Source organism: Brugia malayi (assembly GCF_000002995.4).
Source record: "Brugia malayi strain FR3 genome assembly, contig: Bm_v4_ChrX_scaffold_001, whole genome shotgun sequence".
In the NCBI taxonomy this organism is placed as follows: Eukaryota; Metazoa; Nematoda; class Chromadorea; order Rhabditida; family Onchocercidae; genus Brugia; species Brugia malayi.
Genome location: NW_025062479.1, coordinates 7,231,244 through 7,249,152, shown reverse-complemented (window position 1 = coordinate 7,249,152; position 17,909 = coordinate 7,231,244). Strand labels below are relative to the sequence as shown.

General features: G+C 33.5%; 2 protein-coding genes across 2 annotated transcripts; one reads left to right on the top strand and one right to left on the bottom strand.

Moving 5' to 3' along the window:
- Nucleotides 1-1,469: 1,469 nt before the first annotated feature.
- Bma-nol-10 (Uncharacterized protein) lies at nt 1,470-6,001 on the top strand (the record flags this gene model as incomplete). The annotated part of the gene is made up of 14 exons (XM_043073963.1): nt 1,470-1,581; nt 1,669-1,767; nt 1,956-2,071; nt 2,328-2,464; nt 2,947-3,156; nt 3,286-3,337; nt 3,429-3,645; nt 3,780-3,911; nt 4,108-4,286; nt 4,452-4,604; nt 4,709-4,894; nt 5,170-5,289; nt 5,399-5,539; nt 5,717-6,001. The coding sequence occupies 14 exons, from the start codon at nt 1,470-1,472 to the stop codon at nt 5,999-6,001; spliced, it is 2,139 nt and encodes a 712-aa protein (XP_042929897.1).
- Nucleotides 6,002-6,791: 790 nt separating this feature from the next.
- On the bottom strand, nt 6,792-12,240 carry Bm7550 (Uncharacterized protein; the record flags this gene model as incomplete). The annotated part of the gene is made up of 10 exons (XM_001899014.2): nt 6,792-6,872; nt 7,179-7,296; nt 7,405-7,636; nt 7,775-7,886; nt 8,252-8,400; nt 8,760-8,993; nt 9,205-9,273; nt 9,703-10,004; nt 10,086-10,288; nt 12,085-12,240. The coding sequence occupies 10 exons, from the start codon at nt 12,238-12,240 to the stop codon at nt 6,792-6,794; spliced, it is 1,656 nt and encodes a 551-aa protein (XP_001899049.2).
- Nucleotides 12,241-17,909: the final 5,669 nt, after the last annotated feature.

Sequence of the window (17,909 nt, the reverse complement as noted above, 5' to 3'; positions counted from 1 at the left end):
CTATAACAAAAATTTGAATATCGATCAAGAGTAGTTGAACGGCAAAAGCTTCTGATTAAGTGAGCGGACGTCAGCTTTTCCCTACTGTGTCTTACAGGTTTACACTTGTAGTATTCTTGGCGGCCTTACTTCCAGAAATTTCTCAGTAATCGATTTCATATTCTTGGATTGCAGTACTCAGTTGTTAAATGCGAATTTCACGATGATACTTTTGCATTCCTCCTCCCTTTTCCCTCGATTCTTAACCTGGAATCGACACAGAGTACCTATCATTTTAGTCTTAAACTTTTTGCTTCGTTTCACAATTCCCAACATTTTCATTTTAAGCAAGTTGGTTAAAAAGATACCTACGTTTCACGATGGATGCCACAGGAAATTAACTTCTGTTTGCATTCTTAATAACATATACTAAGTAAAAATAATACAATACTAATCTATTTCACATTTATCGTGTTCTCCCTATTAATACATTCGGATACTAAATTTCAGAGCAGTCAGTACTTGGCTTTATTTGTTATAGCATTTCAGCATGCTGTGATTACACAGAACAGCATTCTTTAACGCCGAAGAACAGAATGAGTAGAAGCATGAAAAGAAAAAAAATATGTGCAATATTCGTATTCATATTCACATAAAAACAATTCATATAAATGCACACATTGAATTTCTTGAAGCATACGAATTAATTTAAAAGTTACTGATTTAGAAATTAGGATTGAATAGAAGATGCATGTAGGAACTTCGCCAGAACTGTCACGGATCTTGAAAATGCCGATTATCTCATATAATTTACTTATAAGAAGGTCACTTTCACCACCAACTATTTGAAAACTGCAGCATATGCCTTTAATGATAGTCCATCATGTTGTTTTGATGTTGCTTTCACAGAGACGGAAACAACAATTAACTGGTATATGTATATTTCATTTGAAATTAAAGCTTTCACAAGCCTCACCGGCAGTGTGATCTATATATGGTGTAAGGATCAAATGAAGTGTTTTAGCTGATTATCACTTTTTATATTTATATGTTTATTGCATTTCCTATATTTTGGTGGTTTAAAGATTCGCTCTTTTGGAACTTTAAAATCTTGACTACCCGTAATGTCCCATCCGTATGCTTCGGGTCACACACTTTTCAGAAGATATGTTGAAATCACTCCACGTAAACTTTCCAGTTGATAATTTAAGGGTCGTCCATGCTGGTGTTGGTTATTTTCGTTTACTCGTATACACTACCTTCCTTGTGTAGCCTAATGTTCGCCTAACTAAGCTCTTTTAGCATGCTTTACGCCCAGTGATACATAGAATGGATCTTTGCTAAGAGGCCTAAATAACTGACCAGACTTAGTGTGAGATACATGAGAATAACCTACCTCTCAGTACCAATTAGCTCCATTTCAAGTATGGTTACATACACATATACCTTTGACGGAATATATTTGCCTTATTTCTAGGTACTGGTTCAAAATGCAAATTCTTTCTACTAATGATATCAAGATCTACAATTTAAGCGCAGGCAAGTCAGTCCCAGAGTGGATTACAGATCGAAAAAGGCGAAAACTGGAACAAAAAGATATAGGTTTGAATGCCGGAAAACTTTGTAAACTTTTTGCGTTTTCACATATATAAAGTGGCCACCAAAGTTTGGCCATCTAATTTTTTGCAGATTTGAGGAGAAGGATACAACTGATACAAGATTTTGACATGCCCGACATCAGCAATACTGTCACGGTATCTCCTGATGGACGCTATATATTTGCTACGGGTATGACGATTCAATCTTTATAATATTGTTCTTTCAATTTACTTCTTACATATTGATGGTGTAAGTGACCTTATTATTTAGGAATAGCGGAATGTTGAGTTCAACTACCACTTTTCAGTTGCACACGAAACTTAAACTACTGAGAACAATATTTTTCTTGTTAGTCAACATGCCGTTTATATTTTTAGGTACCTACAGACCTCTTCTTAAGTGTTTTGATGTAAGTGATCTGTCGCTGAAGTTTTCGCGCGGTCTCGACGCGGATGTTGTGAAAATGGCTGTTCTTAGTGAAGATTATTCCAAAGTAGACTACATTTTTTGATATTTTGTTGACCATAAAATGGCGGAATAAAAAGCAGGATTATCTCGTAATAATGATATGCTGGATGTGCGGCTATTTGTTCCTTTTTAACATTTTAATTTGGCAGTACTATGGGTATCATGTTAACTTTTTTAATGTTAAAACATTTTTGTGGAAGTTTGTTTCATTGAAAAGGCTTCGTAAAGTAACTATGATTACCAGATATTGTAGGTGGGTTAAAACAGTTCTTTTCTTTTAGTTCGTACTGTTGGAGGAAGAGCGATATGTCGAGGTACATGTGGCTTATGGAAGATATTTTAGGATGAGGATACCGAAATTTGGTCATGATATGGCTTTTTGTCATGAAGTAAGTGACCTCTACATTGTGGGGAATGGGTAAGTTAAACATATTTCCGTCAATATTTTTTTTAATAGTATTTTTTTTTCTAATGTCTTTTATGGGATTTAGTAAAAGTTACTCCATAGGCTACAACATTTTTTATATTCCGTAACATTATTTCTCAGTTAAATATGATATTTATTAACTGAATTTCAAAAAAAATTATTTTATTTACACTTTTCCTTCACTACATTAGTTTTCTCCAATTAAGGGATCAATGTTCGATGTAGGCCTTCTCTACGCATGATTTGAAAGAAAGCCAATATATCAAAAACACTTTTCCCTTACATTCCCTCCCAGTAAAGTTATTGATGTCCTTTTGTTTTTACTGATTCTTTAAACAGTAGGTTATAATCACGTTTGCTTTTTTAGAATGTTGGATCTACGATGATTAACTAAACAAACTCTTATAGAAATGAGGTGTTTATAGATAAAAAACTAATAATATTGAATTTCATGAAAGCTATGATAATTGCAGCAGCGAAATTTTCCGTCTAAATTTGGAAGAGGGAAAGTTTTTGGCACCTCTAATGACTTCTTCTTCGTCACTGACATGCTGTGAGTTCAACAGAGATCATCATTTGTTTATTTGTGGGACAAATGATGGTCGAATTGAAGCTTGGGACCACAGAGATGCAGATCGATGTGCCATTCTTGACTGTGCTTTACGTTTTCAAACAAATAACAGGTAATTTCAAGTTTTCCGATTTTCATCAACAACTTGCACTTTCAGCTGCACTAACTAATTGTTTATTATGATGAATAGTTCATGCTTTTCGTTTGCTTTCCACTTCTACGCAATATCAAATGTTTTCAGCAAACTGCCGACAGTGACTTCGGTGTGCTTCAAAAATGCGCTTCATCTTGGAGTCGGAACGAGTACTGGCCATGCAAGTTTTTGAATTTACTTTCCTCCTGTTATAATCAATTAGTTTCTATTTCCTTGGACCGTCTTTGCAGGTTTTACTATTTGATATCCGGTCTAACAAACCTCTGCTCATCAAGGATCATCAAACTAGTTTGCCAGTAAACAAAATTGATTTTGTGCCGGAGCACAATCTTGTGTTAAGTATGGATATGCGCTTACTGAAAATATGGGAAGGAACAGGTGGCAAACCGTTTGCAGCAATCGAACCCGGGTCTAATCTAAGCGACTTCTGTCGATATCCTGACTCTGGTGAATTATTTACATAGATGTAAACTAATAATTTTAACAGATATACACCGTTTCTGCCAATCTCCATAGCAGCTTCCTCTGATTTTATTGCACTATAGTTTTACCAAAAAAATTCTTATGCATACAATTTTCAGGACTTTTATTTTTTGCTAATGAAGCTCCTAAAATGTTGCAATATTTTGTTCCGGCTATTGGTACTGCTCCTAAATGGTGTTCATATCTTGAGACAGTCACGGAAGAATTAGAAGAAACGGAACAGCCTACAGGTATATATACAATTGTCATTCCATGTAACCTCTCCTCATGTTTTTTTTTTTTTTTTGTGATTTCTGACATTGAAATTCTTTTTTTTTTCTTTTACTTGCTTTTGTGGCAGATCTGCAGAGTATTTTGTTTTGAAACTTTCTGTACAGCATCATTTTCATCAATTTTTATTAGTTATTATTGGTGAACTTTTTTTAGTGTATGATGATTATAAGTTTGTTACGAAAGAGCAACTTGAAGAAGTCGGTTTATTACACCTCATTGGAACTAGCCTTCTGCGTGCATATATGCATGGATATTTTATTGATACCCGATTATACAATAAAGCGAAGACATTTATTCAACCATTAGCATATGAAAATTATAAGCAGAGAAAGGTAATGTACATATAATTTCATCTCGTCATAGAGAATATATGCTTTCGAATTCCCTTCACTATTCTTTGTTGTTCTTAACAAGGCGCAGACAGATATTTTAATGTAGTGTAATTCTGCAAAATATGAGTTTGTATTTTCATTTTTTAATTTTTCTTATGTTTACAGATAATGGAGAAAATTGATGAAGAACGTTCCTTGTCAACTGCAAACAGTAAACCAGGAAAGCCGAAATTACCAGGCATAAATAAAGAACTGGCTTCAAAGTTGTTAGCTTTGACGGAGGGAATGAAAAACGCAGATGGAAGGAAAAATAAAAAGGTTTTCTTTATTAAATATGGGGAGGGAATGAATAAGCCCATTTCCAGTTTTTGAAATATCAGCTAGTGATGTACGTGTTGCTACGATATCGATATCTCCTTTAGAACAAGGATGCGGCTTCCATATTGTCAGACAAACGCTTTGGCTCTCTGTTCACAAATCCTGATTTTCAAGTTGATGAAAACAGCGAACAGTTTCAACTGCTTCTCACAGCTATGAAAAAACTGGGGGGAGAACAACAAAAACTGTCAAAAAAAGAAGGTGGTAATACAAACAGCAACAGCAACAAGGTATTTTTCCTTGCTTTTAAAACAAATTATAGATTTAATTTAATCCAACCAAGTTTGAAGTTTGAGGTATGCTTTATTTCATATAATTGGATAAACGAGAGTTGATCTCACATCCATTACTCTTGTAGGACAATTTTGTTATAATTTGATAGTCATGTTCTTTGGACGGAGAACGACAAAAATTGTCGAGAAAAGAAGGTGGTAATATATATATAACAAGGTAACTAGAGTAATTATTACTCTAGAAATTAATATTTATTTAATCAGAAATGTAGAGTACAGAAGATCTGGACATCGATGAAAGTACAAGCAGCGATAGCAGCAGGAGTAATGACGAAAGTCTTATTGAAATTGATGATGAGAGATATGAAAGAGGTGCAGCAGAAGAATTATCTGTAAGTTCATTTAATTGAAAATCTGTAATAAATAGATTGTCTGAATCAGCGTCTCTCCAGTGCTTACAGGTTAAAGTAAATTGACCGATCTTCACAATTTCTCTTTTAGATGATCAATGATAATGAAAATAGTGATGATGATGAAATGCAATCAGCAATGCTAAAGAAACCAAAAACTGTGAAGCCAAAAGGTTTCGACTTAATTGAATCAGATATCGATGAAGACATTGTACAATGCTTAAAACAGAAGGTAAGAATGGAGAAAAAATGCTGTTTCATTTTTTTGCTCAAGTTCACTCTTGTCTTTTATTTTTGTAATTTGGCAAAGCATCGAAGCATTCAGATTTTTTCTTTACTCAGAGAGACGAATGAAATAGATGATATAGCACTAAAAAATAGAACTGTGAACTAAATAGATCTTTTTAAGGTGGAAGCTGGGACGATGGATATGAAACGCAGAGATTTATTAGATATTGGCGGAGATGTTGGCGGAAGTGAACAATGCGTACCATTTGGTGGACTGCAAGTGACATTTAAAATGAAAACATGTCGGTTGGCTGCAAAAAAGGAATCTTTGGTAAAAAGAGAAAAGCAACATTTAACAGAAAGGAAAGAAGTTAGACGAGGTGCAAGGGAAATAACCAAAGTGTTGAAAAAACCTTCTGTGTGGGGAAATTGTCGGCAGAAAAGACCCCTGAAAAAGGTGGTTTGAGATTTATATGAACACTCAAATACTTGTTGCATGTAGCTCATAATTTTTTTTTTTTTCTTACAGAAAGTTGTAAATGTATTTGCAATAACTATTTGTGAATGTACTAAAACTTTTATCTTTATTTTTTAATATGTTGTTAAAGGTGTTTTGGGAACAGATGTTTCAGCATCATATACATTGGCAGCACTGCAAAGGATATGATCTATTTTACTGTAATAATTCCCATATTGTTGTGTCAGTTAAGTACAATTTACTGAAATTTTAACGATCATTATAATATGGTGAAGATTACTTAATGAGGAATGGAACAGAGTAACAGTACGGTATTGATAAATTAACTAACAGGCAATATACGGCTCAAAAAAACAAATTGAGCAAATACATTTGAAGACTAGTGGGGGAAGTGGAGGTTTAGGGGATTAATCTGCAAAACTTTTTTAGGAACCCAAAAATTTATCTTTTATAAAGTGAACAACCAAAAACCATATTCATCTCGGTGTCAGAAATTGAACATATATTAACAAAAGCTTTTGAATTGGATTGAATCCCTGAGATATGTATACATCGAAAGATAATAAAACAAGTATCAGTATCATCGGGGAGTTAGAACCAGTGTTTCTTATCTGATTCCTCGATGTTTTAGAAAGTTGCTAAGTAATGGACGGGGAAGAATGAAGATATGAGCCAAGGGGAGTATGGGATGCATGTATTTTGTGGGATACATTCAGTTTTCAAGATCTGTTGAAACATCGAAGAAATGGAGACTTTGGACTTAATGTTGCCAATCGGTTTAAGCATCAATTTCTTGCAGGACTCTGTCAATTTGTGCGACTGCTGCCAGGCTTTCTCGCCACTCGTCCTCATCCAGAACCTGCTCTAAGGCTCCTGCTTACATTTTAACTGATAAGTGATAAACAGTGTTCAGTGAGGATCTCGAAAGGGTCTCTTTCGCTTATTTTTCCTCATTTGTTAATTGAGGAAAAGTCTTATCGCGAGTATCTCTTAATGTGTAAAATATGTGGCGTTTATTTCAAAACTTGGCTGCATGGAAGCATGTCAATGCAACCACCGCTGTTTACAAGTTATCACAATAAGCCATTTTTCAATTGGTAATCTAAGTGCTTAAGCTTTTAAGAAATTATATTCCATATCATTCATAAAAGAAACACAGTGTAACCTTTGTTGCAATTCGCAAGGAGTCACGATCGGTCTGAATTGAAAGATCCTCAAAAATTCGACCACCTTCATCCGATGCAACGTACGTTATTGGACGCAGTTCACCCATTATCGCTTCACTGTGTTTATAATAAATGCAGTTTAATCACACAAAAAGCCAAATTACACATGCAGATATTCTTATAATACGTATGTTTGAAATTAAAGCAGAACAAGCTTGGACTTACATTGGATCCGTGATAGTGAAGTTATCTTTCGATGAATATTTCGAGGCGATATTTTGTTGTAATGACGATGATTCGGCAATATTGATTGGCACAATGTGACTTGAACTATTCGGCATAGTGTAGTTTGAGGTTTTTGAGGTACTCCAGTAATCAGACGAATAGACGTTGTTTACATGCGATATATCATTTGTGGCTAACGGTGTGAACCATTCCTTTCTTTTATGTTTTCGTTCTTAAACCAATTGATTTTTATTGTTTTTATTAGGTGATTTTATTGTGTCCATTAGACAGTGAATTTATACGGGCTTTCCAACACATATTCAATAATTTGTACTTTTAAAAGCTTTCCACATAAACCAAGGCCAAATACCTTTCCAGTACGACAAAAGTTTTGCGAGTTGATAATTTTTCTGTATGTATGCAATTGTTTCAGCTGTTTGTCCTCCATTATTGAGCAGTCGGGGTTCGGCACCATTTTCCAACTGAAAAAAAAAAAAAAAATCATCCTAAAGTTATCAACCACTGACAAACAGAGTGAAATTAATGAAGCCGATGGGACTCTAACATATAACTGTTCGATTATTCCCACTGCTTTCACAGCAGTGCTATCGCTCATGATGGTCAGCAAAGTCTTATAATTATGCTTACCAAAAGGAGTCTGTTTCTTAGCTAAATAATCACAACTACTATACCTTAGCAGTTCCAATATTTATTGCTTAGATATTTAAATATTTATTGCTTTATCTAAGATGTCTTACATCAAAATCACAATTGAACTCCTTGATTATGTTAAAAGACACATTTCGTAAATTACAAGATACATTTACATAATGGTTTTAAAACTAACCAAATACTGTGCAGCATCAGTGTGATTATTGATAGCTGTAAGATGAAGCGGAGTGTTACCACGGGAATCTCGCAACGCAAGTATCTGCCGTCGTCGTTTATAAGATACAGTATGAAGTAAAATATAAAGTGCAGCAACGCTCCCACTATCTAAAGGGAAAGAAAACTGCTGTGCAAGTTTCGAAAATAGATTTCCAAAAACAACATGACTGGTCAAAGTTCTGCTACATTTTCAGTCTTCAAACTATCTGGGAAAGTTTTATTACACAAAAAGAACTCTTTCCACTTCTCCACTTGAATTACTGTCGTCGAATTTACAATTCAAAGGAAAAGTATTTGAGGCTGTTAACACATAAGATTTTGTTCCTCAGTTACATAAAGAAATTTCTATAAATATTCTTCGCCTTATATTATTTTAAATAAGCTTCATTTCTGAAAAGTCTTTGGGAGATTTAACTGAAAAGTTTCTGAAGTTTTTGGAAGATTTAACTTAATTATTTTAGGCTTACATGAAGCGCAATGTATGGCATTAGCGTTATCTTTAGTTGTCCATAAAATAACATTAGCTGCAGAACGATTTACTATCCATCGAACAATATGCGCATGGCCAGCAAGGCATGCAACATGCAGCAGTGACTGTCCTTTATCTGATACTATACAAATATCTGCACCACCTTTTTCAATCAAAAGTCTAACACAATTAAAACATCCTCCTTGAATTGCATAGAATACTGGTGTACAACCTGCAGCATTACATTATTATTTCTGTCACTGATCATCACACAATAATATCCATCTCTTTTTACATAGTAGTAATAAATTGTGCATGACAAGAAATTCCAATTTATGTTTATCTCACCTTAATCAGTTACACCTACCGAAAAAAAAAAGCATATATATATATATATACTAATTTAATTTTCTAGAAAACAGATTCAAGAAAACAAAGATTACCGAACTGATCTCTGAAATTAACCATACGTCGATCGTATTTGATTGCATTACGAATAAATTCAATATTACCTACAATTTTTCAAAAATTTGTTTACAATTTCTTAAAAGGAAAAATACATTTACAAAACTGCTGATGCGCATGTCGTTCATTTTTAAGATTAATAGAATGGCTGATTCTATGAAAGTTAGGACACTGCTGCGTTACAATCCGATACGATAATGCCATGATGCATCAAAATTTTGTTTGCTATTTGTAAAACTAAAGTTGTGTGAAAGGAATACTTCATACTAAATTGAAAAATGAATGCTATTTTAATAAAAATCTTATTAAGCTCATTAAGCTTTGATATTCTCAGTTATGACACTAAAAATGACAAACTAAACTGGTATGCGCGTGGGAGTTGAACCACTGATATGATGATTACTTGAAGGTTACCATCATTGATGGTCAGCAATGAATAAAACGTTATCCGTAAAGGTAAAGGCAGTGTTGCACACCATTTGCAGCAGCGACATGCAGCGGTAGCATACGGAAGTTGTTAGGTAACATTGCCAATTTTTTTCCGAATCGTTTCAGAAGCCACAAAGCCAGGTCATTGTTTCCTCGTGCAACAGCAGCCATTAACACCGTAGTACCATTGATATCTCGCTGTTGTGCCCGAGCAGAGACATGTTTCGAATTTCCACTGAACAGTAATTCAACGCTTAGCGTCTGCCCTTCACCTGCAGCGACAAGAGCCGGATTCTCTCCGAAGATTGATACAGCATCTTGTGTTGCTGGTGCTTCGTGTTGCAGTAAACTAAATATCACAAGACAACAGTAATATTTAGTGCTTTTGTTTCATTACTTTGAAAATTAAAGGGAAGAAAAACAAACATACTCGATAGCTTGCAAAAAGCCAAGTTTGGCAGCCACATGAAGCGGTGTTTGTCCACTGATGTCGCGTTGTTCCAGATCTTTTTTATTCATATATGTGAGACAATGCATGTGATTAGAGCGGACGGCTTTGAATGCGCTGTTACAGCAATTGCTTGTTGATGAAAATGCATGACGCATTTTAAAATATGCAGGGGACCAATTATCCTGTTTAATGCACCATTAATATTCTAAAATTTTCGTAAGTCTGATACAATCAAGACGAGAATATTATTAACAATTTGAAATCAGATTATCACTAAAGTTATAAAACCTTTCGATTTTAACGATTTTTATATTAATGCAAAATGCTCGTCTAAAAATTTGTTTGCGTTTAAAGAATGGAATAAAAACATAAAATAAAGTAAATCGAAATTTTAACATGTGGGAATTTGAAATCATTTGTTTATAGGATCACTTAACAAAACATAAAGAAAGAATGAAAAAATCTTTGAAAGAATACTGAACACTTTTGCACAGAAAAAAAGATATTAGGTTTTCTTATAATTAAAACTGAAATAGCACGGAGAATGCGACAGAGTAATTGAAGTTGTTCTTAATAGGACAGATGATTTGGATGCTACAATACCCGACAACAAACATTCAGTCAAATACGGTGTTTAATTTTGTCGCATTCACCAGATTGGTTTCTTGTTGGTGTTCATGCAGTGTGAAAAATAAATTGAATTCGTATACTTCAGGTTCCATAATTACACTAAAGGCCCTAACCTGTCTTCAGACATCATTTCTTCAGTTCTTAAATCCATTAAAAAATGCAATAGTAATGTATGTTCGTCCAGTTAGGCACTGGAACTGCACTAAATGTTCCAAAATTTATTTTGGTCAGACAAGAATTACTTTAATAATTTTGTAAGTTGAAATTTTGTAATTTAATAATTTTATGTAAGTTGAACAAAAATCATAACTCTCAACTCTCAAGGCAACACTAATTTCAACAAATCACGCATGCAGTTTCATTTCTTTGAATTTAAATTTAGAAACAGAAAAAAAAAATCCACTGCTAAAATTCCAAAAAAGAATTGAAACAAATTTGAAAATAAATGCAGTAATATCGTCTTTCGAACTGTTCGTAATATCTTGTAAGAATTTTAAAAGTTGTGAATTTAAAGAATCAAGAGAAGTGCGTTCAAAAATTTTTTAAACATTTTCAGATAATTAACATTGTGTTTTTCTAAAGAACAAAATGTAATATTTTACTATCTGACATGTTCTCTTTCTTTTCAAACAGATTTCCAGGAAGTGAACTTATAAAAAATATGTTAATATTTTCAGTTAATCTTCTTTTTTTTGAAAACTTGGTAATCACGCACAGAGTTCTCTTGAAGCTACATGCATTATTTGGCAATTTAATCTCTAGTATTAGTTGAATATAAACGATGAAATTGGTTTAACCTTTTTTGGGTAGATTTTTTAGGAGTCGCGGGAGAGAACAAGAAAAGAATAGGTTATTGGGAATTTGGCCTTGGTTTAGACAATCAACGACTAAACTCCAGCTTATTTAACGAGTGTTTAATAACGATAATCAATAATGTTTTGATGCCTCGACAAAACAGAACTCTGTGTTGGATCACTGCTGAATGTGGTTAGAAACATGTAATCTGACGATGGAAAATGTATTGATTAACAATCGACAAGATATTAGCTTGTCACTAGTTTTGAAATGTATGCTAGGAATAATTGGTGATGATGTGCAACTGGTGAAGTTATAACTCATAAAATTAAAGCAGAACTTTTTAAAGCAAAAAGAAAAAACTTAGATATACAATATAGGGATCATTGTTGAAGTGCGACCGAAAAGAGAAAAATAAAAAAAAAGTAATTAAAAGTGGTGGATGTAGAAAACAATCATCCTCAAGCAAGGCGAAGAAAGTAGTGCTTATATCGTTATATATATATATAATGCATTTCACTCCTACGCTTCGAAAATTACAGGAGCAGCTCACATGTGAAAAAATAAGGAAGAGTTTGGAAGAAGGATTGATCACTTGATGATCGTTGTCGATAATCACTTCGTTTGGCTCTCGCTGTGCAAATATATATATATATCGAGCGCTAACAGATTTGCGAAGGATTGGTAATAAAGCCTGCACAACCTCCATCTGTATTAATCACGTCCATAATTCGCTACGCTACCAATATGTTTCCATTAAAAATTTTTGCCAATAAACCCACAGCCAGCTAGAAGCACGCACATTGACACAAATGCATTTCGATGAATGATTGTTATGATCCGATTTGAATCAGTTTCGCTCTTCACCAGATATTAATTTCTTTCTATACATAAACAACACAACCTCGCTCATCTCAGCATTTTGTGCATACAAACATCCTCATAAAGTATGTGTACAACATATATTCGGACAGCAACATCAAATAGAGAAGAGATGATTTACTGTGGAAATGCGCTTTAAAGCAACAATTTTGGTGGTGTCTGGCACGGAGACCACGAGAAACTGTTATTTGGTTGTTTATGAATCATTCTTGGAATGGAAAGCATTCTTCCCCCGTATTTTAAAACACTCAAGTTTTGACGAAAGCGTGTATTTGTTTTAGATAGCGAAATATGTCTCACAGAATACCTCTAATATTTCAAATTGGCCTCTCATCTTACACTTTTGGCAGTGTAGGGCTGGAGATGAAACCAAATATTGTATGAAGTATTAGAGCGGGTCTGCATTCCAAACATATAGAAGAAATTATGAATTCAATGAAAATGAATTGTGATATCCTAAAACTAAAGAGGACGTTTATCCCATTTATTTATCTTTCTGATTCCTCTCAGACTCAGAAGTTTTCAAGATTGATGTTATCCAAGTAATTTTTTTGTGTTATACGAAGACTGTACGGAAAGATGAGTAGATAAAGGAACATCCATAAAATAATTCTTTTTATAACATCTAACAAAGATTTAAAACACAACAAATAATTTGTTACAGCAAAGATTTCAGTACTTTTTTGTAAGCATATTACGTAGATAATAAAAGTGATTCTCATACAACTGTAAATTATGAGTAAAACAACTTCTGGGCTCTTCAATCAAAGATATGTGACAGAGATCGGACAAATTTGAATATGCTTGTAAAATGAAAATCCAGTAAGACATTACCAATGATCAACATTGACTACTATGTTTACCGGTTAGCAAGAGCAGAGGAACAACTACATTCTGTCGACCAGACAGTGCAAATAAATCATGGCATTGTTGTTGACACTGTTGACATGTTTGTTGGAGAAACAGTGATAAGATCGCAAATATATATTGTAAACGAAATTTAAGTAAATTCTGTAGTCTGTTCACAGTAATACATACCTTTCCCTTAATCTGTATAAAAAAGGAATCCCGAAACTTTTCAAAACACCGAGGATTCTGAATGGGATCCGGAGTACAGTGCATAAAATTGCGATAGCAGGACATCAAGAGTCACTGCCCGTCAATGAACCGTATGCCTATATGTAATTTACAAGCAGTCAGTGAAATGCAACAGATTCTAGAGATGCGGAGACAGGAATTTAAACAGTGACAGACATACAGGTCACAGACATTTTGGGCTGCTTTACAGGCGGAACAGATTCAAAATAAACAATGTATCGTAAAAAATTGTTGTGCATTTAACTGCCAACAAATAGTAAAGTTTCCATGCCAACAGCTCTTTCTAAAAAGAAGTTCCCTCTCCTCACTTTATAACAATTCCTAACTACTAATTATATATATTTGGTTATATTTGACTACACAATGAAGTGTGAAATTGTGTTTTGCTAAATCTTTCAGCAGAACAAGAGCTCGCCAAGATTTCAAATCTCAAGAGTCCTAAGCGTTCCTTAGACTTATAACTTCTTGAGATTTATTTTCTCGTCATCTTATTTTATTACAAAAGGAACAATCGAATTAAAATGTTTTTAGCATATTTCGGCTGTCTTTGCTTCGGAAATCTTTGAACCGCAAATTAACAGTGGGAGGAGAACACAAGCAGATTGACAGGCACCTCATAGAGAATGGTTAAAATATTTCCGGCGAAAGCGGATGTCGCTCCCCACATATCGTTGAATTTGAAATTCCAGAACATTCAGAGTGGCACATTAGAGAAATATCTGCAAGAGAATTCAGCCACTAAATATTTCGGATTGATGGAATTACGGCAAAATGGTGACCGACGACACAAGGATCGCCTAAACTCACATTTTCTCCCCCTACTTTTACGAAGCAACAGATGCTTCCTTACAACAATGTTTTGCTTAACAGAATGAGGGAGGGAAGGAGGGTGCCAAAATAGCCCTCCGCTCTGCACACCTATTACATCACATCATTATAGAGAAGGGGTGTCTCGTGTTGCAGTATTTGAGTCAGATGGTGATCTGGAAGATAAGCTGCAGGTGGAGGAGGTGAGAGTGGGGGTGGAATTGGGGCTGATTGTGTTTTCCGTGCAACACCAGCTACGTCACTGGATCTGGCTTCAATCTGGACATCAGGACACTCAGCAGCACTCCCCCTTCCTCACTCATCACACCCTGTAATCCAGTGTTCTGTCCCGTTCCTTTCTTCTCTTCGGACTTTTCATCATCCATTCTTCCTTCCTCTTCAAGAATCTTCTTTTATCATTTGTACCACATCTCGTTTCACTTGGATTATCTTCTCCGTGACTACTTTTAAACTTTTATAACTTTTATCCTTGGTCTGAGATTGTTATTGGCAAGACCACAACGTGTTTCAAAATTAGCACTTCCCTATTGAAATTCAGTTATTGATATTCAAATGAACTTCAAAAATTGAATAAAAATAAAACAAATAATTCTTATAAATCGGAATATAAAAAAAATTTCGAAATTTCAATTGCAACTCATTTTGGAACAATATATAACGAATATCCTGCCTTTATTTAAAACCAAAGTTTTTTTTCTTGATCTCAGTGCTCTCTCAAAGTAATAAATTTAATTAGTATTTAAACTACTAAAAAGTAGTAGAAATAGACAGCCACTTATGTAACATATCGAGAAAAATAGGCTGCAGTGGTACGCCAAATATATCTCCATTATTACGTTGAAGAAATTTTTTTCCACATTTGAAAATTGCATATTTCGATTTTGTTTGAAAATTCTAAGTGACGAAGGATTAACACAAAATAATTTGTTGTCCACAAAAGTAAAATTATCAATTTCTTTTTTACTTTCTTATTTGTCAAATCTCTAAGTGTTGCTTTGAACTCGGTGAAATAAGCATTGCAAGTGAAATATATTATTCATTCTTGAGCCAAAATTCTCTCAAACTGTCCACATTTTGTTTCAAAAAAAAACTCAAATAACGAAATTAATATCTACTAATCTCGAACGCATATGTAAGGAATTGTGCTAGCTGGAATTAGTTCCTTGAAAGAAGAACTTTTAGCCGAACTTTTGTAATGAAGCTTTAGTATTGAACAATTGAAAAGTCGGAAAATAGCCATCTAGAAGAAATGCTAATTACGTGTACTTGACACTATCAAGAAATCGACTTGAACAACATTAGGCAAGCAATTTTTTTTTGAGAAAATGGGAACAGAAAATACATTTATGAATAGGAGAGTGATGAGTGAAAGCACCACGAGTGGAAACCAAATGATTAAGTGACAGGTTGTCTTTGATCATAACGAAGTCACCTAGTGATGAAAAGAGGCTAATGAAGATGAAAGGGGAAAAGGTGGAATATATAAAATGTGGATGGAATAAGATAGTTAAGCATGAATATTATTTATTCTTTAAATTTTTTTTATTCTGCTCAATTTCAGTGCTGTCTGCAGTTGTTTAGCTGAAATTCATTTTAGGATTGGTTTTAATTTATGAATTCTCTGCATGTCCATTTAATTTCCATGTCAATGGCTATCATATGTAAAAAATCAATGACCATCATATATAAAACACTTCATTCGGCATATTTCATCGATCATAATAATAACAGTTAATTCATGCTATCAATTAATACTTGTACAATTCCTCTTCAATTAGTTTGCTAATATCCAATACAGGTAATTAAATTACTTTTATAAAGTTACCTATTCAATTTTTCAGTTCTCTATTCATTCATCATAAGTTCTCAGCTGAAGTTCATTTCTTACCAGTATTTTATAACAATTTTTTTGAACTTATTTGCTTGAATTTCTTTGAAATAATTATTTAAAGTGTGAATCAACAGGAGTTCAATTTTTTCACAAACTTGTTTAATGGCAATCATTCAAATCACATATTTCACTTTTGGTTGTTACTTTTAGCTATGAGACTCATCGCTTTAATCACATACAACTCTCTACAGCAATGAATTTGCTTAAGAATATCTTGATCATATTAATCAGTTTGCATCCATCCTATATGGTGGATTTCCTTGAGAGGCTAGCTACAGTATCAGAGTAGAGGATGTGAAATGCCATTTATTCGCAGTACTTATAAGTAAAGTACCCTTTCGCTAGAACAAAAAAAGTAGAAAACGAATTATATCCGTTTTATAATTCCATCCACAAATTCAGGGCCAGTTATTATGTCACATAAATGAGGAAATTACAGCAGGTATTTAGTTGTTCAGAAAGTGTAAGATTTTATATCTGACAAATGTGACACAATTCATATTTTTTTTCCATCTTTTACATTCTGTAACATGTTTTTTTTTTCGAAAAAAATAAACTTACTTCATTATATTTACTTTTAGCCAACGTAGAGCTTACATTTAACAGTTAGCGATTTTCAAAATGAGAAGAATAACACTGAATAGTGAAACGGCCATCGAAAACTAATGTGAGCCAACTAGAGTCGATGTTTTGGAGTGGAACAGTGTTCTTCAAAAGAAAAAGATAAGATCTGAATGCAAAGAAGATACTGATTTACTTTAAAAATTATCTGTTCCTCATATTTGTAATAAAAACTACTGGTACGATTGATCGGAGTTAATTTACAACTCCTTAATTAGATGTGTGATTTTCATGTTTTTTGAATGGTGACAAAGCATTGAGTTCCATTGCTGAAATAATACGACTAAAATAATAAGGAAGAACTCATACTATTTTAATCAGAGCACGCTAAACTGAAAAAATTTCATGTTTCTAATTTCACGGTAAATCTCTGTACCCAATAAAAAAATCTAGTTGAGAAACCTCTCATTTTTAAATTTTTAGAAGTTTGTTGTTATCATATTAAAATTGTTCAACTACTCGATAGCAGTGAGAATTACGTTTGTATGTGCATTTAATGTGAAAAAACATAATTCTTTTGCAAAGACAGTTTTTAGATTTTCCTGTTTTTCTTGGTATCTTTATAAATTAATGGTAGTGAGGTATGAGTGTTTTAAAGTGATCGCGAAGATAAATATTAGGATCTATAACATTTTATAGGTATGGAATCTATATAGATAGAGTTAAAACTTCATTCCAGTTGCAATATTTTTTTCACTTAAATGAAAGATCTGTGAGCAGTTTCTGAAGAGGTATTTCGAAAAAAAAAATTATGAAAGAATTTATTGCTCGTAGTTGAACCAAATTTCATTTTTGAATAATATTTCGAAACTCTGAAACCCAACTTATGTCGGAATAAAATATCTTTTGCGACCTTTTTTTATTTTATAAAATACCTTTTATTTATGATTTCTACTTAACATTAATATCTTAAATCCTGTTTGATCAGTTTTAACTCGAAACCGCTTAGTCTTTTTATTCGTTGTAAAACGAAACAGTTAGTAGAGAAATATATGTATTTAATCATAGTATTTTTCGTCATTTTTATCAGTAGAATCATTTAAAAAATCGTATCTTAT